Consider the following 20,590-nt stretch of genomic DNA (forward strand, 5'->3'; position numbering starts at 1 on the left):
GAAGTTCTTGTGGTATTCTGTTTTTTGTTTTTGTTTATTTTTTGGTGAGTTTCTTTTGAGGTCTTTTTGTGTTTTTCCTACCACCTTTTGGATTTGCCATTTTTTGCATTTTAGGATTTTTTCTTTATTAAATACACCGTCTTAAGTACTGCTGTGTCTGCCTCATCTTCTGGGTTCTGCTGACTATTCGTGGCTCAGTTGGTTAAGTGACTGTTTCTCACTCCGGAGACCCAGGTTCGAAACCGGGTCCTGACAGAAACACAGAGCCAAAAATGAACCCAGAGGCAGCCAGTTCCCAGGACCTTTTTGCCACGCTGTCCCACCACCAGGAGACTGTCCAACGCCACGAAGCCGCCCTGGTTCAGCAAGAGGCCTTAATGGCTAGACATTCTCATCTTCTGTCGGAGATGCTCAGTCGGTAGAGCATGGCGCTTGCAACGCCAAGCGTCGTGGGTTCGATTCCCGCTGGGACCACCCATATGTAAAAGTAGTGGCCCCAGCCGACTTGTAAGTCGCTTTGGACAAAAGCGTCTGCTAAATGGGATATATTATTATATATTATGCTGACTTCCATTAAGCAAATATCTGATCGTCTTACCCCGGCAACAGTTTCCGTCCCAGTACCTCAGGTTCACGTACCCATGGCAGTTAACCCCCTGGCTGAACCTCGTCTTCCACCTCCCCAACGGTTCTCAGGTGATCCAAGTGCTTGTAAAGGCTTTCTCACTCAATGTTCTCTCTCCTTCGAGCTGCAACCCTCGTCTTTTCCCACCGACCGGTCTAAGATCGCATATATCATCACCCTGCTGTCGGAAAAAGCCCTGGCCTGGGCTACTGCTGTGTGGGATGCCCATAGTTCCTGCTGTGCCAGCTACTCTGCCTTTGCTGAGGAATTCAAACGAGTGTTTCAAGGCCCAAGCAGTGGTTCTGACTCAGCCAAACAGCTCCTGACTCTCCATCAAGGTTGGCGCAGCGTGACGGACTATGCCATCCAGTTCCGCACGGTGGCAGCAGCGAGTGGCTGGAACAACGAGGCGCTCACGGTGTGCTTTCTGAAAGGCCTTTCCGACACTATCCAAGATGAACTGGCCACTCGGGAACCACCGGACAATCTCGAGTCCCTGATCAAGTTGGCCTCACGCATTGACCAGCGTCTGAGAGAGAGAGAACTCAACCGTAGACCTCTAGCCCCTATCAGTCCCAGCTCCGAGTCCCCACCTTTATCATCGCTGGCTCCACCGGAACCCATGCAGATTGGACGCATCTCTCAGGCTGAGAGAGACCGCCGGATGAGGGAGCGACGCTGTCTATATTGCGGCAAACCGGGCCATTTCCGTTCCACGTGTCCCGGGCTCCAGGGAAACGCTCTGTCCCGTACAGACCGGGGGAACTGTAACGGGAAACATAACCTCCTCCCATCCGTCCAACTCCCGTCTGCTCATTCCAGTCACCCTCTCCTGGGACAACCACAAGCTTCACCTTCAAGCCTTGGTAGACTCTGGAGCCGCAGGTAACTTCATGGATGGTGTCTGGGCGAAGGAGAATGGCGTTCCCTCTGAACCTCTAAGTGACCCCATGAGGGTTACTACATTGGATGGAAGCCCTTTGGGATCTGGACTTGTCACTCATGTCACTACCTCCTTGAGACTTTCAGTTTCACAACACCAGGAATTGATGAACTTTCATTTGATCTCCTGTTCCGAGTTCCCTCTCGTCCTTGGATACCCCTGGCTTCACAGCCATAACCCTCACATCGACTGGTCTGTGGGCACTATCAAGCAGTGGGGTCCTACGTGCCAAGCTACTTGTATTTTCCAGAATTCCCCGAGTTCTACTCCCGAGTCTTTAGAATCCATCGACCTGACCCGAGTTCCCGAGTGTTACCATGACCTCAAACTGGTGTTTAGCAAACAGAGGGCCACCATGCTACCACCCCATAGATCTTACGATTGCCCCATCGACCTGTTTCCGGGCACTTGCCCCCCAGGGGTCGGATCTTTTCCCTATCTCCACCCGAACGAGCTGCTATGGATACCTACATCAAGGACTCTCTGGAAGCAGGCCTCATGCGTCCATCAACCTCCCCGGCGGGAGCAGGGTTTTTCTTTGTGGCCAAGAAAGATGGTGGATTACGTCCTTGCATCGACTACCGGGGACTCAATGACATAACCGTCCGTAACCGTTACCCGCTACCCCTTATGGCCACAGCCTTCGAGCTGCTCCAGGAAGCAGTTGTTTTCACTAAGCTTGACCTGCGGAACGCATACCATCTTGTGCGGATCAGACCTGGTGACGAGTGGAAGACCGCTTTCAACACGCCTACTGGTCACTATGAATACTTGGTGATGCCCTTCGGCCTGACCAACGCCCCAGCGGTGTTCCAAGCGCTCATAAACGATGTGCTTAGGGATATGCTTAACATATTTGTGTTCGTTTACTTGGATGACATCCTCATCTTTTCGAGCTCCCTTCAAGAACACACTAAGCATGTCAGACAAGTACTCAAACGCCTCCTGGACAGCCATCTGTACGTTAAGCCAGAAAAATGTGAATTCCATTCATCCCGAGTACAATTCCTGGGATTTGTAGTGGAACCCGGTCGAGTTCAAATGGACCCTAGGAAGGTAGGGGCGGTAGCGGATTGGCCCACCCCCAAATCCGTTAAGGATGTTCAGCGTTTCCTGGGCTTCACAAACTTTTACCGCAAGTTCATCAAGAACTTCAGTTTGGTGGCAGCTCCTCTCTCAGCTTTAACCAAAGGTGGCAATGCAAGGTTTTTGTGGGGAAGAGAAGCTGAGACGGCCTTCCAAGGACTCAAGCAGCGCGTCCTCTCTGCTCCCATCCTGATACTACCGACTACGGATGAACCATTTGTGGTGGAGGTAGACGCATCAGAGGTTGGTGTTGGAGCTGTCCTGTCTCAGAGGGGTGAAGACAAGAAGCTTCATCCGTGCGCTTTCTTCTCACACCGGCTTACCCCGACTGAGAGGAACTACGATGTGGGGGATCGTGAACTCCTAGCGGTTAAGATGGCATTGAAGGAATGGAGACACTGGCTCGAGGGGGCTTCTCACCCGTTTCAAGTGCTTACGGACCACAAAAATCTGGAGTATATCCAGCAGGCGAAGTGATTGAACTCTAGACAAGCTAGATGGTCTCTTTTCTTCAATCGATTCCAGTTTATCCTCACCTATCGGCCCGGATCGAAGAATCTCAAACCGGATGCCCTGTCCCGAGTCTACGCTCCTGCCATTCGAGATGACACGGACATGCCTGTCCTTCCTGCTGCTAAGATTGTGGCTCCGATCTCGTGGCAAGTTGAGGATACCGTGAGACGTGCTCAAGCTAGCGAACCGGACCCTAAAGGAGGCCCTGCCAATCGGTTGTTTGTCCCCAAGGCAGTGAGGACTCAGGTCCTTCTGTGGGGGCACTCCTCTCGCCTCACCTGTCATCCGGGCGTAGGTCGCACCTTGGAGTTCATCCAGCGTAAGTTCTGGTGGCCTACCATAAGAGAAGACGTTGCCACTTTCGTCAATGCCTGCCCCGTGTGCTGCCAGGGCAAATCTTCTCACCTCCGCCCTCAAGGACTCCTTCACCCTTTACCTGTTCCCCACAGACCCTGGTCCCATATCTCATTGGACTTTATTACTGGACTTCCTCCATCCCATGGCAATACTACTATCCTAGTCATAATCGACAGGTTTTCAAAGGCGGCCAGGTTCGTCCCTCTGACTAAGTTACCTTCTGCAAAGGAAACGGCTGAGTTGGTAATTAATCATGTGTTCCGAGTCTTCGGCATTCCTCAAGATGTGGTTTCTGACAGAGGTCCCCAGTTCGCCTCAAGGTTTTGGAAGGCCTTCTGCCAACTCATGGGGGCTTCTGCCAGTCTATCTTCAGGGTACCATCCGGAGTCCAACGGCCAAACAGAGAGGATGAATCAAGAGCTGGAAACCACCCTCCGATGTATGACTCGTGACAACCCGTCCACATGGTCATCCTTTATTGTTTGGGCCGAATACGCGCACAACACCTTGCGCTCCTCCTCCACTGGTATGTCCCCGCACGAGTGTCAGTTTGGCTATGCTCCTCCATTGTTCCCGGACCAGGAGGCAGAAGTCAGAGTGCCTTCAGCCTTGAGGTTCGTCAGACGCTGTCGGCTTATGTGGAGGAAGACCCGTCTTAATCTGATGCGTTCCTCACAGAGGTATCAACAACAAGCCAACAGACGTCGCCGTCCCGGGCCTACCCTGCGCCCCGGCCAGAGAGTCTGGCTTTCCACAAGAGACTTACCTCTACGGGTGGAGTCTCGCAAGCTGTCCCAAAAATACATCGGTCCCTTCAAGGTTGCCAGGAGAGTTAACCCAGTTTCTTATCGCCTACACTTACCCAGATCCCTTAAGATTAATCCCACATTTCATGTGTCATTGTTAAAACCTGTTGTTTTTTCTCCCCTTGTCCCGGCAGACAGACCTCCCCCTCCGCCTCGTGTCATTGGAGGCCAGCCGGCTTATACCGTCCACCGGATACTGGATTCCCGCCGGGTGCAGCGGTCCTGGCAGTATCTGGTGGACTGGGAAGGCTACGGTCCTGAGGAGCGCTCCTGGGTTCCTGCCAAAGACATCCTGGACCCTGACCTCATTCGTCAGTTCAGGGCCCTCCACCCTGAGAGAGCTGGTAGGAACGTCAGGAGCCGTTCCTAGGGGGGATTCTGTCAGGATTTGGCCAGGGTTGTTCCGGGTTTTGGTCAGTAGATGTCCCCATTGTGCTTTTTGTCCCTATGTTTTTCCCTTGATCCCCATTATTATTTGCACCTGTGTCTCGTTTCCCCTGATTGTATTTAAACCCTTTGTTTCCCTCAGTTCTGTGCTCTGTGTTTGTATGTTAGCACCCTGCCCTAGTGTTCTGTGTACTCTTGTCGATTCCGGGTGAAGTTCTTGTGGTATTCTGTTTTTTGTTTTTGTTTATTTTTTGGTGAGTTTCTTTTGAGGTCTTTTTGTGTTTTTCCTACCACCTTTTGGATTTGCCATTTTTTGCATTTTAGGATTTTTTCTTTATTAAATACACCGTCTTAAGTACTGCTGTGTCTGCCTCATCTTCTGGGTTCTGCTGTCTATTTGTGGCTCAGTTGGTTAAGTGACTGTTTCTCACTCCGGAGACCCAGGTTCGAAACCGGGTCCTGACACTTCTGTTGTGTGGGGTCACACCTAACAAGACTCAGGACTGTGTACAGGAGGAGGTGGGGAGTTTTTTGTTTGGGGACTCAGCCTCCCCTATTTTTTTCCAAACCAGCTGCAGCACTGGGGAGGGGGAGGAGTGTGGGGGTAGACCCAGGGTGCAGGGCACCCCGGAGCCAAACACTATTCCTGCATTCTGGGTTGGTGAGATGGAGGAAGAGGGGGGATGTCGGGAGTCTCCTGTTTTTGTTTTTTTCTGTCTGGGTTTAGTATTTGAGTGTATTACATGTTTTTATTTTATTCTTTCATTGGGTCTAGTTTTACTTGTGTTAGTTTAAATGTAAGGGGTTTAAGGGATTTTGTTAAGAGGAGGGTGGTTTTTAGTTATTTGGAGGGTGTGGGGTTTGATTTTTGTTTTTTACAGGAGGTTCACCTGAGGGATGGAGGGGATGTTAGTAGGTTTAAGAGGGAGTGGGACAAGGGGAAGTCGGTTTGGGGTATTGGGGGGGGTGCACTCATAGGGATTTTGTGTGGGCACAGGGAGGTAAAAGTGGAGGGTTCTTTTGTGGTTATGCAGGGGAGGGTTATAGGGGTGGATGTCACGATAAGGGATTGTAAATTTAGATTAGTGGTGGTGTATGGGCCACAGGTGGTGGCAGACAGGAGGGAGATGGTGGACTGTCTGGCGCCCCTGTGTGTCACAAATAGGAAATTAGTGATGGGGGGGACTTTAATACAGATTTAGGAATAGGGGGGGATAGCAGTGCAGGCGCCATCACCGGGCTAATGGCTTGCCATGGTCTGGTTGATGGTGGCCTGCACACTACCCCGAAAATGGCCGGTCCTACATAGCGCAACTCCAGGGGGGTTGCGCGGAGGCTCGACTATATTTTTGTACTCAGGTCTTTGGGTAAGTTGTCTGGGCGGCTGTTGCCTGTTTTCTTTTCGGATCACGACGGGGTGCTCCTGCAGGTGGGGTCGCCAGTCTGCCTCTTTGGTAGGGGGTACTGGAAGTTAGATCGGGATGTGCTGGAGGAGCAGGCTTTTGTTGACAGGTTTTTTGGTTTCTTTTGGAGGCTTGAAGGCCTCCGGTCCATGTGCGAGGGGGTGTTAGAGTGGTGGGAATTAGTTAAGGTGAGGATTAGGGCTTTTATAATAGGATATTGCAACAGGAAAAAAAGGGAGGAGAGGAGGGAGGTGGATTGTATCCAAAGGTTAATTGAACTCGAGTACGAGGTAGGCAACCTCGGCGGGTCGTTTGACTGGGAGGGATCCGCAACCCTAAAGGCGCAGCCTCGGGAGTTGCAGGAGCGGAAGGCTCGAGCTTTCCTGGAGCGTGCGCATAGTGGCTTTCTAGAACACAATGAGACTTGTTCTGCTATGTTCTATAAGTCGGTTAGGGCCAGACAGAGTAGGAAGGTAATGCATGGCGTTAGGGAAGAAAATGGTAGTATAGTTAGAGAACCAGAGGATATGGTCAGGGTGACAACTGATCATTTCCAAGGTTTATTTAAGGAGAGGGAAATAGATGTAGAGCAGGGAAATGTGTTTTTACAACACTTGTCCAGGCGGTTGCCCGAGGACATTCGAGAAGTGATGGAGACCCAGATCTCGCTAGAAGAGGTTGAGAGCGCTCTTAGGAGGATGGGAAAAGGGAAGGTGCCTGGGATGGATGGGCTGCCGGCTGAGTTTTATCTCATGTTTTGGGGTATACTTGGACCAGTGGTCCTCGAAGTCTTGAAGGCCATCCTTGAGACGGGGGTCCCGGGGGGATCAATGGCTGTTGGTGTGCTGTCACTTTTATATAAGAAGGGGGAAGTAACAGACCTTGGCAACTGGCGGCCGTTGACCATGCTGTGTGTAGATTACAAGCTACTTGCAAAGGTTTTAGCAGACCGGTTGCGCACAGCCCTTCCCTACGTCGCCCATGAGGATCAGACGTGCGGGGTAGAGGGCCGCTCTATTAGATGGAACCTACAGTTAATCAGGGACTCCATCGCTTGGGTTGAAGATAGAGGACTGCCTTTAATGGAAGCAGCGCTAGATCAGGCGAAAGCCTTTGATCGTGTGAATAGATCCTTTTTATTCAGAGTGTTAGGTCGATTAGGATTTGGGGAGAAGTTCATAGGATGGATTTGTACATTATATCTCGGAGCGGGGTGCCGAGTTAGTGTAAATAGTCACTTGGGTGATGTTTTTGACCTCTCGTCTGGGGTCAGGCAGGGGTGCCCACTCTCGGCTCTCCTCTTCGTTCTGTACATGGAGCCTCTGGGGGCTGCCATTAGGGCAGACACAGGGGTGGAAGGCTTGTTGATCCCTGGAAGTGGTGGGCTGCGTGTTAAGATGACGCAGTACGCCGACGACACTTCCTTGCTGTTGTGCAAGGACTCGTGCCTGACAAGGTCCCTTGCCATCTTTGGGGATTTCACCCGAGCGTCGGGAGCGGTTCTGAACCATGCAAAGTCTTCCGTCAAGTTTTTTGGAAGATGGCGCGTTAGAACGGATGTGCCCGGGGGGTTATCTCTCTGTGAGGGGGCCCTGAGGATTCTCGGGGTCCATTTTGAGACCTCCGGCTCAGCGACGCTAAACTGGAACATGCGTATCGCAGTGGTACAGAGGAAGCTAGCAATGTGGAAGGCTAGCTATTTGTCTTTTATGGGCAAAGTCCTGGTCCTAAAGGTGGATGTGTTGCCATCTCTTTTGTATTTGGCATACATCTACCCATTGCCGGCTTGTGTTTCAGTTCATGTGGAGTGGCAGATGTGAGTGGGTCGCCAGGGCACGCATGCTCTCTCCCATCGGGGAGGGAGGTAGGGGGGTACCACATTTCCCCCTCAAGCTGGACGCAATTTTTGTTTCTTTCTTGTTAACGGAGCTTGCTCATCCAGTGATACACCCGTCCGGTTACCTCCTGCGGGTGTTCTTCTCGTATCAGGCGAGAAGCATAATGGTGTGGTCTAACACGGGTCCTCGGGCGGAACAGCTGCCGTTGCACTTCGGTCATGCGGCCAAGTGGCTGCGTGCGCACCCTGAGGTTGAAGTTGCCCGAATAGTTTTAGATCACAGGCACCTGTACGAGGAGGTCAGAAAGGTAGGGAGTCCGGCGCCTGTAGTGGGCATCTCGGAAGTGGTCTGGGAGGGAGTGCAGGCGCGGGGTCTGGACAACAGGCTCAAGGACCTGAATTGATTGAGCCTCCATAAGTGCTTGCCGGTACGTTCCATCATGTACCGGTATAGTTTGGTGCAATCCCCCACCTGTCCAAGATCCTCTTGTGGCAGGGAGGAGACTGTGCACCATGTCTTTTGTGACTGTGCCTTTGCCGGAGTAGTATGGCCTAGTGCACGGATGTTGTTAGGTTTGGTAAGGGGGGATTTTGTATTGACGTGGGCCAGGTTAGAGAGAGGTGTAGGGAGAGCGAGAGGGACGGATAGGGACAGGTTTCTGCTCTGGCTTCTCATGAGTCTCTTTAAACGGGGGCTGTGGGAAGCCAGGCAGAACATGGTGAAGACAGAGAGAGATTGGGGGGTGGAAGGGATAGTGAGGAGGGTGGAAGGAGATTTGAGGGGGAGGATGAAGAGGGAGGAGAGGAAGTGGGGGCAGCATGCTGCTCGGGAGAGGTGGAAGGGGGGTTTAGGGCTGGGTGTCATTTAGATTTGTAAGGGGATAGATTAGGGACGGGGAGATAGGGAAAGGTAGTTTGTAGGGTGACGGGGAGGGAAGATGCTCCCCTGAGGTTTTGTTTGGGGTTTTTGTTTAGTTAAATTAAAATACCATTATTGGGGTATGTATGAAAATTATGGGTTGTAAAGAATGAATGGTATTGAAGGTAATAAATTATTTTTTATTAAAAAAAAGATAGGGCTGTTTTGAGTTTTCACGTTTCTTGTTTTGTTAGTTTATTCATGTATAGTGTCTTTTTAAATTAAACATGAATAACCACCACGCTGCGTTTTGGTCCACCTCTCCTTCACCAAAAGAAAACCATTACATTGAGACAACTTTAAGAAATATAAAGACGTATTAGAGCCTATAAATACAGGCTACAAGGCATAACCAGGCCGACTTCAAACGTTGACATAAAAGTACTAAAGTCACCGGTGCATTAACAGCTACCCGGTGAATGCAAACCATGTAGGACAAATCAGCATACAAGTACAAATAAAAAATCAACGCATGTGCTTTTAAATGAAGCGGAGGCCGCGCCCTTATGAATACTGAGACACTATATGAATACTGACCTTATTTCTCTACCACTAGTTTCTCCGTTTTGGATTGCCACTCCCCCACCGAGGGACACTCAAAAACAAAGGGGGGGGGGGGGCTAAGTAGCAGGTATTGGGATTGCGCCATTAATGACTTGGACATTCTGAAGGCAAGGGCCCGGTTACATCTTAAGTGGGCCCTGGGGCAAAACGGGGATCGCAACCCCATGTGGAGTCACCTGATATGAAACTGGGGTCGAGAGAATTAGCAATATCCTGAAAACAACTAAAAATATACATATAATATCGTCTTTGTATCTCAAAATCATTGAAATGGGTTAACCTTAAAAATCTAAATAAAATTGATGTGTGGGGAGGCAGAGGCACATAAACTCACATCAATATCTTTGTCAGATAACAATGTTAAACAAATAATTTATGCTATTGCTAGCAATCAAGAGGAAACTGACTGAATGACTAAAAAACTCCCCTGTGATGGCCAAAATGACAATGCATTGACTTGTTTTCACTATACATGTCGGGGGATGCTATTCCCGAGGACAAATTGTTCTGTCTCACGATTCCCAAGCATTAAACGGCACAGGGGATGTTCAGTGTGCTGTGTGGCTATATTAACAAAAAACAGATTCCATGGGATCGAATAGTGGGCTTTTGCACATATGTTGGGACAGCATACAGGCCTCTGCACTCTAGTTATGAATGTGTCTCCCTCTGTCATATGGACTCATTGTATGATACACTGAGAGAAAATGCCTGCAACAGAGTGGAGCACAGAACTCTGAGATAAAGTATACAGCAACAGGTAACTTGATTGCAAATCCACTGCCCGCACACCTGCTCTCAAAACTATGTGGAAATTTAGGCTCAGAGCAAGACAATATTCTATTTCACGCTTACCAAGATGCACGCCGAGGCTTGGGAATACCCTGCTGTCTCCATCTGAGCATTAAAACTCATGGTAACCTTTGCCAACTCATATCTGTGTAAAGCTGGATTCAGTGCTCTCGTCTGCATTAAAACCAAATATCGATAAAATATGGATGTGAAAGCAGAGATGAGGTATGTACTGTCGACCATGCCCCCTGACTTTGAGAAGTTAGTACGCGTCATGCATCAAGCACACCCGTCTCATTAGTGGTGGTGAGATAAGGGACATTATGTCAGACTAATTTGAAATTGATTGGTATAGCCCCACATTAAAAGTATGTGATGGTGAGTTGAGTAAATCTGAAATACTGTTAGAATGTTTTTCAATTGACTGCCATAGCCCCAAATAAAAAAGTAAACATTGGCTGTTAATTATGTAATTTTCACATGGTTGGGGTCCTGAGAATTTTCATATATCAAAATGGGGTTGAAGGCCAAAAAAGTTTGGGAACCCCTGGCCTAGGGAATGGGACATCACTCCATCACTCCCGCACATCAGAAACTTCCAACAGATACCACACAATTCTTTGACAAGGAGCCTCGTGTTTTTCACAATGCCTGTACTGGAGGCAGTAATATATTTCCTTTATATTTCTCATGCAACAAATACATACTTAACATATGAGTAACAAATGAGAACAGCAGAACAACAATGTGCCTGTAATGTACCCATCCTCTGCCTGTGGTTCATGTGGAGTAGTAGCCTACGGAAGCAGTACTTTCACTCCATAACAGTTTGATATGTAACAGCCGCATTCCCTTCACTCAGTCATTACCAGGAGAATAATTTTAGCTAGAACAAATAAAACTGCTGTTCTGATCTAATATTTATACCAAATATTTTAGGGTCCAAAGCATACAGGCATTTTTATCCTCCACAATAAGCAAGAGTTAGGACCTGTTATGTTAGCTGCATTGGCAAATATCTTCAATTAACGTTACATTACTACAATTAAGAACAAAATTGTACATTACATTTCTAGTAGATGCTTTAGTTAGCTAACTAGCTAGGATATTTGAATCCACTGGTTTCACAAGATGACTGCCTGGTTTGCTGATTTGGAGTCAGTAAAACATGAAATAAGACCATTTACAATTCATACAAATGTCAAACACTCACATACAGTTGAAGTCGGAAGTTTACATACACTTAGGTTGGAGTCATTATAACTTATTTTTCAACCACTCCACACATTTCTTGTTAGCAAAGTCGGTTAGGACATCTACTTTGTGCATGACACAAGTAATTTTTCCAACATTTTTTTACAAACATTATTTAACTTTAACTAATTCATTGCATCACAATTCCAGTGGGTCAGTAGTTTACATACACTAAGTTGACTGCCTTTAAACAGCTTGGACAATTCCAGAAAATGATGTCATGGCTTTAGAAGCTTCTGATAGGCTAATTGACATTATTTTTTGTCAATTGGAGGTGTGTACCTGTGAATGTATTTCAAGGCCTACCTTCAAACTCAGTGCTTCTTTGCTTGACATCATGGGAAAATCAAATGAAATCAGCCAAGACCTCAGAAAAAAAATTGTAGATCTCCACAAGTCTGGTTCATCCTTGGGAGCAATTTCCAAACGCCTGAAAGTACCATGTTCATCTGTACAAACAATAGTACGCAGGTACAAACACTATGGGACCAAGCAGCCGTCATACCGCTCAGGAAGGAGACACGTTCTGTCTCCTAGAGATGAACGTACTTTGGTGTGAAAAGTGCAAATCAATTCCAGAACAACAGCAAAGGACCTTGTGAAGATGCTGGAGGAAACAGGTACAAAAGTATCTATATCCACAGTAAAACAAGTCCTATACCAACATAACCTGAGAGGCCGCTCAGCAAGGAAGAAGCCACTGCTCCAAAACCACCATAACAAAAATCAGTTTACGGTTTGCAACTGCACATGGGGACAAAGATCATACTTTTTGGAGAAATATCCTCTGGTCTGAGAAACAAAAATAGAACTGTTTGGCCATAATGACCGTCGTTATGTTTGGAGGAAGAAGGGGGAGGCTTGCAAGCAGAAGAACACCATCCCAACCGTGAAGCACAGGGATGGCAGCATCATGTTGTGGGGGTGCTTTGCTGCAGGTGAGACTGGTGCACTTCACAAAATAGATGACATCATGAGGAATAAAAAATTATCTGGAAATATTGAAGAAACATCTCAAGACACCAGTCAGGAAGTTAAAGCTTGGTCGCAAATGGGGTCTTCCAAATGGACAATGACCCCAAGCATACTTCCAAAGTTGTGGCAAAATGGCTTAAGAGCAACAAAGTCAATGTATTGGAGAGGCCATCACAAAGCCCTGACCTCAATCCTATAGAACATTTGTGGGCAGAACTTAAAAACCGTGTGCGAGCAAGGAGGCCTACAAACCTGACTCAGTTACACCAGCTCTGTCAGGAGGAATGGGCCAAAATTCACCCAACTTATTGTGAGAAGCTTGTGGAAGGCTACCCAAAACGTTTGAACCAAGTTAAAACATTTAAAGGCAATGCTACCAAATGCTAATTGAGTATATGTAAACTTTTGACCCACTGGGAATGTGATGAAAGAAATTAAAGCTGAAATAAATCACTTTCTCTACTATTATTCTGACATTTCACATTCTTAAAATAAAGTGGTGATCCTAACTGACCTAAGACCGGGAATCTTTAATAGGATTAAACGTCAGGAATTGTGAAAACTGAGTTTAAATGTATTTGGTTTATGTAAACTTCCAACTTCAACTGTTTAAAGATAAATGTATACCGGTAGCTAGTTGGCAAACGTTAGCTGGTTAGCTTGCATGTTAAATAGCTATTTTCGTAAATTAAATGTATTACCAAACAATATGGAGAATCATTTGTCTTTACATTAACTAACATATTCCTCTTAACTGTATTATTTTACAAGATTCGTTATGAATTTATACTTACTTACATTTTCTTCCATCGTAATTTTTTTGTCAGCCATCTTCCTGAAGCAACTATAGAATCTTAGGTCGTAGAGCATCATGGGTGTTTTGATAACCACTCGATAGGAAGTCTGCATCTCAATTTGCTTGGTTTGGAGGGCCAACTAGAGGGCTGAAATGGCACTACTCCTCGATCAAAGTTGAATTGGAACACCACTCCGACTCGATGTGGCCCACAAACCAGAGGGGGAGGGCTAAGGGGGAGTATTGGGGTGTAAAAACTAGGAACCAAATGGAAGCAAACAGACGAAATGGGGAGGGACTAACATGAACTTGTCCAACAATAAACAATAATTTTCATTCCAAAACGTTTTCCTGTGCACTAATGAATACACCCTTATTGTGTCCGCAGTGCTGAACCGTCTGATCACAGATCTGCACTCCTTCCTGGTGATGCTGGACAGTGAGAACCTCAGCTACATCGCTCAGGCCCAAAAGAAGTCTATCTCAGAGCTGCTGTCCAAGCTGCAAGACACCCCTGGTAGGACACTGTTGTTGTTACTTATTTACAGTACCTAGTGAGCTTACACACACCCCTTGCACAGTCTTCACATTTTGGAGCCTTAAAATAAAGTTTAAAAGGAGATTCAATTAGATGTTTTTTCCTGTAGATCTACACAACCTACTCCACATTTTCAAGTGAAAAATATCTTCCAAATTAACAAACAAATACAGAAGATGTCTTTATTGCATATGTCTTCACACCCCAGAGAATACTTGGTGACCTTTGGCAGCCATTACTACAGAACACCTGAAGGGACACAACAAAAAATAGCTCATTATTTAGCGTTCCCTCGTGAAATGCTTTGCATTCCCTTGTAAAATGCTTTGCGTTCGCACACAAAATGTTTTGCGTGCCCTCGCAAAATGTTTGTTAGCTAGTAACCTCCTCCACAGGCTATTGCGCACAACGTATTTGGGCGGAAGTCTCTGGGAACGAGATTAGCTAGCTAGCTAGAAACCATCAAAATAAAGAGGACATAAAGTAACGCCTTTTCAATATACAGTGCCTTGCGAAAGTATTCGGCCCCCTTGAACTTTGCGACCTTTTGCCACATTTCAGGCTTCAAACATAAAGATATAAAACTGTATTTTTTTGTGAAGAATCAACAACAAGTGGGACACAATCATGAAGTGGAACGACATTTATTGGATATTTCAAACTTTTTTAACATCAAAAACTGAAAAATTGGGCGTGCAAAATTATTCAGCCCCTTTACTTTCAGTGCAGCAAACTCTCTCCAGAAGTTCAGTGAGAATCTCTGAATGATCCAATGTTGACCTAAATGACTAATGATGATAAATACAATCCACCGGTGTGTAATCAAGTCTCCGTATAAATGCACCTGCACTGTGATAGTCACAGAGGTCCGTTAAAAGTGCAGAGAGCATCATGAAGAACAAGGAACACACCAGGCAGGTCCGAGATACTGTTGTGAAGAAGTTTAAAGCTGGATTTGGATACAAAATTTTTTCCCAAGCTTTAAACATCCCAAGGAGCACTGTGCAAGCGATAATATTGAAATGGAAGGAGTATCAGACCACTGCAAATCTACCAAGACCTGGCCGTCCCTCTAAACTTTCAGCTCATACAAGGAGAAGACTGATCAGAGATGCAGCCAAGAGGCCCATGATCACTCTGGATGAACTGCAGATATCTAAAGCTGAGGTGGGAGACTCTTTCCATAGGACAACAATCAGTCGTATATTGCACAAATCTGGCCTTTATGGAAGAGTGGCAAGAAGAAAGCCATTTCTTAAAGATATCCATAAAAAGTGTCATTTAAAGTTTGCCACAAGCCACCTGGGAGACACACCAAACATGTGGAAGAAGGTGCTCTGGTCAGATGAAACCAAAATTGAACTTTTTTGCAACAATGCAAAACGTTATGTTTGGCGTAAAAGCAACACAGCTCATCACCCTGAACACACCATACCCACTGTCAAACATGGTGGTGGCAGCATCATGGTTTGGGCCTGCTTTTCTTCAGCAGGGACAGGGAAGATGGTTAAAATTGATGGGAAGATGGATGGAGCCAAATACAGGACCATTCTGGAAGAAAACCTGATGGAGTCTGTAAAAGACCTGAGACTGGGACGGAGATTTGTCTTCCAACAAGACAATGATCCAAAACATAAACCAAAATCTACAATGGAATGGTTCAAAAATAAACATATCCAGGTGTTAGAATGGCCAAGTCAAAGTCCAGACCTGAATCCATTCGAGAATCTGTGGAAAGATCTGAAAACTGCTGTTCACAAATGCTCTCCATCCAACCTCACTGAGCTCGAGCTGTTTTGCAAGGAGAAATGGGAAAAAAATTCAGTCTCTCGATGTGCAAAACTGATAGAGACATACCCCAAGCGACGTACAGCTGTAATCGCAGCAAAAGGTGGCGCTACAAAGTATTAACTTAAGGGGGCTGAATAATTTTGCACGCCCAATTTTTCAGTTTTTGATTTGTTAAAAAAGTTTGAAATATCCAATAAATGTCGTTCCACTTCATGATTGTGTCCCACTTGTTGTTCATTCTTCACAAAACAATACAGTTTTATATCTTTATGTTTGAAGCCTGAAATGTGGCAAAAGGTCGCAAAGTTCAAGGGGGCCGAATACTTTCGCAATGCACTGTAAGTGTCCTTTTGTCTTATAATTTCACATTTGGAAGGTGCATTGAAACAATTAGCTGGCATGATTATATAATTTCCAGCACAGCCAAATATCTAGCTAGCAAGCTGACTATATGAATGATGTACTTACTAATAGCTATGGCTATTCTCAAGAACAAGCAAACCCTTATCCGAGGAGCAAGTCCAATTGATCAAGCATTCTATTCAATGCATTTTGAAGGAATCAAAAGTGCATTAACAGTGGTTTGAAAGTACAATTACATTTAAAAATGAGGCAAATAATTAGTACGCTTGACATCATGGGAAAATCAAATGAAATCAGCCAAGACCTCAGAAAAAATTATAGAACTCCACATGTCTGGTTCATCCTTGTAAGAAATTTCCAAACGCCTGAAGGTACCATGTTCATCTGTACAAACAATAGTACGCAAGTATAAACACCATGGGACCATGCAGCCATCATACTGCTCAGGAAGGAGACGCGTTCTGTCTCCTAGAGATGAACGTACTTTGGTGCGAAAAGTGCAAATCAATCCCAGAACAACAGCAAAGGACTTTGTGAAGATGCTGGAGGAAACAGGTACAAAAGTATCTATATCCACAGTAAAATGAGTCCAATATTTTACCTTTATTTAACCAGGCAAGTCAGTTAAGAACAAATTCTTATTTTCAATGACGGCCTTGGAACAGTGGGTTAGCTGCCTGTTCAGGGGCAGAACGAAGGAGTTGTACCTTGTCAGCTCGGGGATTTGAACTTGCAACCTTCTGGTCACTAGTCCAACGCTCTAACCACTAGGGTACCCTGCCGCCCCATAACATAACCTGAGAGGCCGCTCAGCAAGGAAGAAGCCACTGTTCCAAAACCGCCATTAATTAGCCAGACTATGGTTTGCAACTGCACATGCGGAAGAGAATCGTACTTTTTGGAGAAATTACCTCTGGTCTGATGAAACAAAAATAGAACTGTTTGGCCATAATGACCATCGTTATGTTTGGAGGAAAAGGGAGAGGATTACAAGCCGAAGAACACCATCCCAACCATGAAGCACAGAGGTGGCAGCATCATGTTGTGGGGGTGCTTTGCTGCAGAAGGGGCTGGTGCACTTCACAAAATAAATGGCATCATGAGGAACGAAAATAATGTGGATATATCAGTCAGGAAGTTAAAGCTTGGTCGCAAATGGGTCTTCCAAATGGACAATGACCCCAAGCATACTTCCAAAGTTGTGGCAAAATGGCTTAATGACAACAAAGCCAAGGTATTGGAGTGGCCATCACAAAGCCCTGACCTCAATTTTTACTAGGATTAAATGTCACAAATTGTGAAAAAGTGAGTTTAAATGTATTTGGCTGAGGTGTATGTAAACTTCCAACTTCAACTGTATGTACTGCATCTTATACCATCTATTGCATCTTGACTATGGTGCTCGGCCATTGCACATCCATATATCTATAAGTACATATTCTAATTCCATCCCTTTAGATTTGTGAGTATTAGGTAGTTGTTAGGGAAATTGTTAGATTACTTGTTAGATATTCCTGCACTGGCGGAACTAGAAGCACAAGCATTTCGCTACACTCGCATTAACATCTGCTAACGATATGTACACTACTGTTCAAAAGTTTGGGGTCACTTAGAAATGTCCTTATTTTTGAAAGAAAAGCACATTTTGTTGTCCATTTCAGTAACATCAAATTGATCAGAAATACAGTGTAGACATTGTTAAGTTAATATTGTAGCTGTACATAGGTGTACAGAGGCCCATTATCAGCAACCATCACTCCTGTGTTCCAATGGCACGTTGTATTAGCTAATCCAAGTTTATCATTTTAAAAGGCTAATTGATCATTAGAAACACCTTTTGCAATTATGTTAGCACAGCTGAAAATGGTTGTGCTGCTTAAAGAAGCAATTCAACTGGCCTTCTTTATACTAGTTGAGATCTGGAGCATCAGCGTTTGTGTGTTCGATTACAGGCTCAAAATGACCAGAAACAAATAACCTTCTTCTGGAACTCGTCAGTCTATTCTTGTTCTGAGAAATGAAGGCTATTCCATGCGAGAAATTGCCAAGAAACTGAAGATCTTGTACAACGCTGTGTACTCCTTCACAGAAGAGCACTAACTGGCTCTAACCAGAATAGAAAGAGGAGTGGGAGGCCCCGGTGCATAACTGAGCAAGAGGACAAGTGCATTAGAGTGTCTAGTTTGAGAAACATACGTCTCACAAGGCCTCAACTGGCAGCTTCATTAAAACCTCTTTGGGCTAGGGGGCAGTATTTTAACGTCCGGATGAAAAGTGTGCCCAAAGTAAGCTGCCTGTTACTCAGGCCCAGAAGCTAGGGTATGCATATAATTGGTAGATTTGAATAGAAAACACTCTAAACCTGTTAAAATAATGTCTGTGAGTATATCAGAGCTGATATGGCAGGCGAAACCCCGAGGACAAACCATGCCCCATGCCAAAAAAATAATACAGCCTACCACTGTTTTCAATGTCTGACATGTTTATTATGAGGTGAAATCCTCCCAGATTGCAGTTCCTAGGGCTTCCACTAGATGTCAACAGTCTTTAGAATGAGTTTCAGGCTTGTTTTTGGAAAAATTAGCTAGAATTTGTAGTTTTTCTAAGTGGCTCCCATTTTGGCTGTAGTGTTTCCATGCGCGTGGATGAGATGTTCTTTGTTGTTTATCTCCGGTAAAGACAATAACGATTGTCCGTCTTAAATTGTGTTGTTTATATATTTAGTAGGGTAGCTGAGGTTTGATTATAAACGTTGTTTGACTTGTTTGGATAAGTTTATTGGTAATTGGTTTATTTGTTTGCATTTTGAAGGAGGGAAACCGGTGGATTATTGAATGAAGCGCACCAGCTAAACTGAATTTTTGGGGGTTATAAAGAAGGTCTTTATTGAACAAAAGGACCATGTGTGATGTAGCTGGGACCTTTTGGAGTGCCAACAGAAGAAGATCATCAAAGTTAAGGGTTTTATTTTATCAACCTCTTAGCTTCTTTTTTTATTTTTTATTTTTTTATTTCACCTTTATTCAACCAGGTAGGCCAGTTGATAACAAGTTCTCATTTACAACTGTGACCTGGCCAAGATAAAGCGGTGCGACACAAACAACAACACAGAGTTACACATGTAATGAAAAAACAAACAGTCAATACCACAATAGGAAAGAAGTCTATATACAGTGTGTGCAAATGGCGTGAGAAGGCAAAGCAATACATAGGCCAATTTAGCAAATTAAAAATACATGAAAATAAATTGAAATATATTTTAAAAAGACAATAAATACAACATTTACACGGGATAACGGCACACAACGTTTGCACTGCTACGCCATCTTGAATGGATTTGATTTGATAGTTTTTATGGTCCGTCCAGAATACGAAAGGATGAGGTGCCCCCTCCAACCAGTGTCTCCCACCCCTCAAGGGCCACTTAACTGCCAAGAGCTCCCGGTAGCCTACATCATAGTTGCATTCCACTGTTGAGAACCACTTGGAGAGAAATGCACATGCGTGCAGTTTCTTGTCCCCTTCATTCCACTGTAAAAGGACCGCCCCTGCTCCAGTGTCCGAGGCGTCCACCTCTACCACGAAGGGATGGGTAGGATCCGGATGGTCCGGAGAGGAAACGTACCTAGAGCTCCCTGAATGCCCTGTCAGCCTCGGGGGTCCAGCACAAACGGTTCTGGGACTTGCGAGTTAGGGCCGTGAAACACGCTGCCACCGCACCAAAGTTGAACAAGAGGCTGAAACGGGGCGTTCATTTTACGATGTTGCAGCACCTGGATCAGAGCGCGATCCTCCTTGCTCCACTCCCGTGCCCGACACTAACACCTGGGCCCAGTCGGTGACAGCCCTCACCTTTACGGGGTCCATTTGGATACCGGTGGTAGAGATAATGTGGCCCAGGATAGAAACTTGGGATACACGGAACTCACACTTCTCTATCTTTATGTATAGTTGACTCTGCAGGAGGCCTCTCAGGACTTGGCAGACGTGCAGGATGTGTTCCAGAAGGATCTTGGAGAAAATCAGGATGTCGTTGAGGTAAAACAAAGACTAACCGATTCAACATATCCCTAAGTGTGACCAATGCTTGGAAGTCTGCCGGCTAGTTCGATAATCCAAAGGGCATGACTAAATACTCATAGTGGCCACTCTGGGTATAAAAGGCAGAATTGCATTCATCTCGCTCCCTGAATCTCACCAGATTGTAAGCATTGCGGAGGTCCAGTTTGGTGAAGAATTCGGAGGTTGAACAGTCTGTTTGCCATTTCTCTTCCACCAACTGGGTGATTGAAAACTTGTTTCAACTCGGTAGTGAAGGCTAATATGGAGCTGCAGGATGGTGGCTGCTCCCACACCACCATTGCCCACGCCAGGGCCTTGCCCAAGAGTAGAGAGATGATGTAGTCGATCATGGCATGATCGGTGTGGAACGAGGAGGACTGTAGGCGGAATCACTTGCATCCTCCGGGGTGGCCGTCATACCGCTCAGGGGCTGAGATCTTGGGTCCCGGTGCAGGTTCCCTGGAGGAACTATGGTGACGCCTGTAGCACCTGGCGATGAGACTTGGGCATTGGCTCCTCCTTGTGTTGGGGTTGGGCCTTGGTTGGAGGGAATCTGTAAGTTCCCGGAGGGTCTCTGAT

The 20,590-nt window shown here is 45.9% G+C and overlaps 2 protein-coding genes across 6 annotated transcripts in view; both read left to right on the top strand.

Annotated features, from left to right (window-relative positions):
• si:dkey-220o5.5 (actin filament-associated protein 1-like 2) overlaps positions 1 to 20,590 on the top strand; it is a 123,601-nt gene that overhangs the window by 53,215 nt on the left and 49,796 nt on the right. For all 5 annotated transcript variants that reach the window (XM_064974252.1, XM_064974260.1, XM_064974243.1 and 2 more), the window contains one exon: positions 13,646 to 13,774. In XM_064974252.1, the coding sequence (XP_064830324.1) occupies positions 13,687 to 13,774 (88 nt within the window). In that variant the 5' untranslated portion in view covers positions 13,646 to 13,686. The remainder of the gene's footprint in view (positions 1 to 13,645; positions 13,775 to 20,590) is intronic.
• On the top strand, positions 2,121 to 3,293 carry thy1 (Thy-1 cell surface antigen; the record flags this gene model as incomplete). The annotated part of the gene is made up of 1 exon (XM_064988780.1): positions 2,121 to 3,293. A coding segment is annotated over one exon (1,011 nt), but the record flags the coding sequence as incomplete, so codon positions are not given.

The sequence above is a fragment of the Oncorhynchus masou genome, chromosome 1, assembly GCF_036934945.1.
Source record: "Oncorhynchus masou masou isolate Uvic2021 chromosome 1, UVic_Omas_1.1, whole genome shotgun sequence".
Taxonomy (NCBI): domain Eukaryota; kingdom Metazoa; phylum Chordata; class Actinopteri; order Salmoniformes; family Salmonidae; genus Oncorhynchus; species Oncorhynchus masou.